This window comes from Amborella trichopoda, chromosome 9 (assembly GCF_054954075.1).
Source record: "Amborella trichopoda isolate Santa Cruz 75 chromosome 9, AtrichopodaSantaCruz75HAP2 v2.0, whole genome shotgun sequence".
In the NCBI taxonomy this organism is placed as follows: Eukaryota; Viridiplantae; Streptophyta; class Magnoliopsida; order Amborellales; family Amborellaceae; genus Amborella; species Amborella trichopoda.
Window position 1 is genome coordinate 12,773,041 of NC_142344.1, and position 4,653 is coordinate 12,777,693.

The following is a 4,653-nucleotide window of genomic DNA, read 5'->3' on the forward strand; positions in this document are numbered from 1 at the left end:
AACACAAAACTACAATAACACTCATTCATATTATGTAAGCAATCTTCCTTGCTGTAATCGTAAATACAAACAGAAACATTTTTTAAATGATTCATACAATTAATTGATGCTTCGTTGTTTGCATGCAACTGGACTGTAGGACAAAATGAATCAATGAGATAAAACTCAAATGAGCACTGTAATCCATTGCATACATTGGGACTGGGGTATATTAAGCAAGGTCATGCAAACCTAACAAACGGAGGAAACTGATTGTGCATGAACAAAAAAAAAGTGTCCCTAAAAAAAAAAAAAATACAAACATAGGGTCATAAAACTGCAGGCAAAGCCACCCCCATGCCAGGACAAGAAATCAACCTGAATGTAAGCCATCACCACACAAGAAAGACTGTGGCCAAAACGCAAACACTTGATTGAATCCATAAAACCACAATAAAAGCTCACAGTCACAAACGATCAGCAACACATTGATTATGAATCAGAGATGCAGAAATTCACAATAGCTAAACACAAAGTGTTCAAGTCCAGTGCTTACATAATAAAATAAACACCGACTGCTTCTATTCCTTTCATTCAATATGTGAATAACACAACAGTACAAGATGGCTCACGACAAACAACAAACTACTCAAAATTTGATCCCATCACTCAATCTTCCATGAGAAAGCTTACCCATTTCTTGAAATCAGCAATAAAGATTCCACAGAAATGACCAGTTTTTTAAATGAAGCGGCATCTTCTATGAGTGAGAGAGAGACAAGCTATACCTATTCGGAGGAAGGAGGAGGATAGCCCTGGAAAAGAAGCTTGAGGGTGGAAGCGAAGGAGCCAGTGGGTTCTAGGGCGGCCTCATCAGTCAAGGCGTTCTCGATGGAGGCCATCCTCTGAGAGAGATGGTGGTGCTCCTCTCTTAGAGCCTCTGTGTCCTCCAGGAGGTCGTGAATGCGGTATTTCTGGCCGAGAGACCGCATGCTCAGCATCATTACGCCTGTCATCAGAAACAACTGTACGAAGCTGTGCTTTCTCTTGAAAGCATTTCCCCATAACCCCACCCTCCTCCGCTTAACCCCCTGCTCACCTTCGTCCGCCATGGCCTCTCTGCTTCCGGCTTGACTCATGGTAACTATATTGTCATATAAGAAAATGTTTGATAGGGCTGCAGCCCTATCTAAATAAGTAAAAGCCGAAAAAAAAAAAAAAAAAAAAAAAGGCCTCGACTTTTTACGCAATTTACTCGCTCAACTTTTGTCAGCAAATACCCGTTCTTTTTTTTTTTTTAAAATAAAAATACCTTTCGACGTCTTGGAATGAGCAGTCTCGGTCTGAGTTTCCTTTTATTGGCATCCAAAAACCTTTTGTGTAAGGGTATTGATCAGGAAACATGATTTTTTTTTGTGGGAAGTTGCTAGGAAAAGTTGGATGGGTAAAGTGCTTAAGAGTCCATTTTAGGAGTGAGGGGTTTGTAGTTTTAAAAAAAATAAAGCAAAGCCTCATCTCAAAGGACAAAGTTTATATAAGGATACAACCTTATAACGTAGAACTACGGATGCACCTCAAAAACCCATCGGAAAAGGTAGTTTTAATGTTGAAAAACGTTTGATTGATCATCTCAACATCGAAATGTATGACCATAAAAAATAAAGAGATTTTAAGTCTCATAAATAGTGCATTTTACAACATATTACCTACACCGTCCATTTTTAAGATTTTCATATGTTTATAGATCTACTTGATTTTAATCATTTTTGAAATTTAAAATTTTATACTTAAATATAAAAATAGATTTTGAGATAATCTTAAAAATATTTTACATCAAAATTATATACCATGATAAATTTTGAAGGTGCAGCTACGCCAACTGTACCCCTCAAAACTAAACCAAAATTGCAGTTCTAGTAACATAAAATCTCTAAGGGCCCCGTATGCCAACTGCACCTCTCCTCAAAACTAAACCAAAATTGCAGTTCTCATATCAAAAAATCTCTAAGGGCCAGTATGCCTACTGCACCCCTACTCAAAAAATCTCTAAGGGCCTGTTTGACAACTGAGCTATATCTAGAACCTGGAAGTTCTTTCTGTCAGAGAAGCTAGATGATCTTTCTCGAAAACTATTGTGTTTGGTAACTTTTCTAGAATTTAGAGGGAGCTGGGAAACCTGTTTGGTAAAGCTATTACCTTGGAGACCAGGTAATTAACCGTTTTAATTCAAAAGAATTTGCATTGGCAGTTGTATTAAGTTACTATTTTGATCATCCACAATAGACCAAGGATCATGTTGGGCAGTTTTCCCAACCATTCATCTTCTTCTTCTATATGTTACGAAAATGACAATCACCTTGTGTTGGGGCAAAATTATGGATTCCTCAAATGCTGGATCAGCGTGTGGAAATTCTTTTTTTCTTGGTTCATGAGAAAATTGCTAAGGAACCAATATTTCCCTGTTAGTCAATATTAAAACAAAAAAACAAAAAAGAAAAAAGAAATGATTAACATATCCTTCTAAACCACATGAATTAGTATTGAAGGAGCAAGTAACAGAGGAATTGGTATGAAAGTTATCAAAGAAACCAACAAACTTTTCAATATATATTTCCCCAATTTAGTGGATTCTACACCATTGTCAGATACCTAAATCTACTGTTCCTTTGAGGTTCTACATTGCAGTTTTCCATGATAATTACTGCTTGTGTCCACGTCACAAAATAAAAAAATCTAATTCATTGTGTAATTGAAGAAGGCCAAAATAATTGCCACAACTCAGGAAATTAAAAAATCTAATTCATTGTGTAAATGAAGAAGGCCAAAGTAATTGCCAACCATGTATTCAACTGTGATTCACACTTTCCCATAAATTTAATTTCATTATCATAAAATTTATCCTAATTCATTGATCAGTGAATTCTCGTAAAACTGAGAAAAAACCATTAAAATTTTAAAATTTTCAATACATATTTCCCCAATTTAGTGGATTCTACACCATTGTCAGATACCTCGGTCTATTGTTCCTTTGAGGTTCAACATTGCAGTTTTCCATGATAATTACTGCTTGTGTCCGCGTCACAAAATAAAAAAATCTAATTCATTGTGTAATTGAGGAAGGCCAAAATAATTGCCACAGCTCACAAAAATAAAAAATCTAATTCATTGTGTAATTGAAGAAGGCCAAAGTAATTGCCAACCATGTATTCAACTGTAATTCAGACTTTCCCATAAATTTAATTTCATTATCATAAAATTTAGCCTAATTCATTGATCAGTGAATTCTCGTAAAACTGAGAAAAACCCATTAAAATTTTAACATGTAAAACACAATAAAAATTCCCAAATCATAAATCAGGAGAGAATGAATTGAAAATGATTAGACATCGACCTTTTATATCCTTGCTTGCTTTCCTGGAAATCCAAATGATCTTTCTGTTTTCAAATTTTGAAATCCATTTTTTTTTTATGTCCACGCATCTTGAGGTCAAGATGATCAATTTTAAGATATTTAGGTATCAAAAGAGGACATTTGATAATAAAGCTCTGGACGTGGAATTGGTTAAAAGAAAGATTCTACATTCGGTTTGGAGTTGGTTCTCTGAGACAAAAGAAGGGTTTGGAGTGACCAAAGTGGATGGTGGGATTAATTTGCATAATTTAATGCTTCAAAAAGTAATGAAAGTGAGACCAAAATGTAAGTGGAGCTTACCTATGCTAGGGAGTATCAAACTAAACTTCAATGGAAGCTCATTAGGAAACCCAGGCCTATCTGGAGTTGGAGGAATTTTATGAGATGCATTTGGAGAGGCGATCTTTTGTTTTGCTAGCCCTTGTGGGGAGGTAACTGCTAATGAAGCAGAATTGGTTGCGTTAGAGTGCGGAGTTCAGATTGTGAGTCAGAAGAATATCAGAATGCATGTATTGTAGAAGAGGATTATCTTAATGTGATAAATTGGTGCAATAAGATATCCAGGCCAGCATGGAGCTTGAAGAGGAAATGGCCAAATATTATGGATATGTGTGAGGGTCTCCAAATCTTATTTCAGCATGTGTATAGGGAGGCTAATGACATTGCCGATGGATTGACAAAATGAGGGGTGTCTCGGATGTTTTTCCTTTTTGATTGGATGTAACCTTTGACTGATTAACAAAGCTTTAGTAACATTGTCAAAAAAAAAAGAAGGATATTTAGGCATCAAAACAACCTAGTAAAATTTTTGAGGTGGGCTCTAATTTGACTGTTTAGAGCCTGGGCCTTATATAACTTTTTCCTTAATAAATACCTCAAAATTTTTGAATTTTATGAAGATGTCATTTTTCTTCATCTTATTATTTGAAAAAATTACGTATGCACAGGATTTCAATGCGTTTATTATGGTATGGGTCACATTTTTACAAAAATTACGTGGAGACCATCTCTGTCTGCACTTGTCTTTCTAGAATTACTCACCTATTTGGCATTTCCAAATCCTTCAAGTTTTCAACCATCTCTATTAGTAGGAGTATGACCAAAACCAAATAGACACATTGTTCAGTGTTTCTAATACCAGACAACTAAACTTCTTAAGCAATCCAACATTAGAAAAAATGACATATATATATATATATATATATATATATATATATATATATATATATATATATATATATATATATATATATATATATATA

General features: G+C 34.8%; 1 protein-coding gene across 1 annotated transcript; it reads right to left on the minus strand.

Moving 5' to 3' along the window:
* Window positions 1–445: 445 nt before the first annotated feature.
* On the minus strand, window positions 446–1,214 carry LOC18424356 (uncharacterized). Its single transcript, XM_006828945.4, has one exon. It carries the CDS (start codon window positions 1,116–1,118, stop codon window positions 768–770), a length of 351 nt encoding a protein of 116 aa, XP_006829008.1. The 5' UTR covers window positions 1,119–1,214; the 3' UTR covers window positions 446–767.
* Between the last annotated feature and the right edge of the window lie 3,439 nt (window positions 1,215–4,653).

Bases quoted from the DNA above. Each gene is read 5' to 3' on its own strand.
- LOC18424356 (XM_006828945.4), bottom strand. From the start codon at position 1,118: ATGAGTCAAGCCGGAAGCAGAGAGGCCATGGCGGACGAAGGTGAGCAG.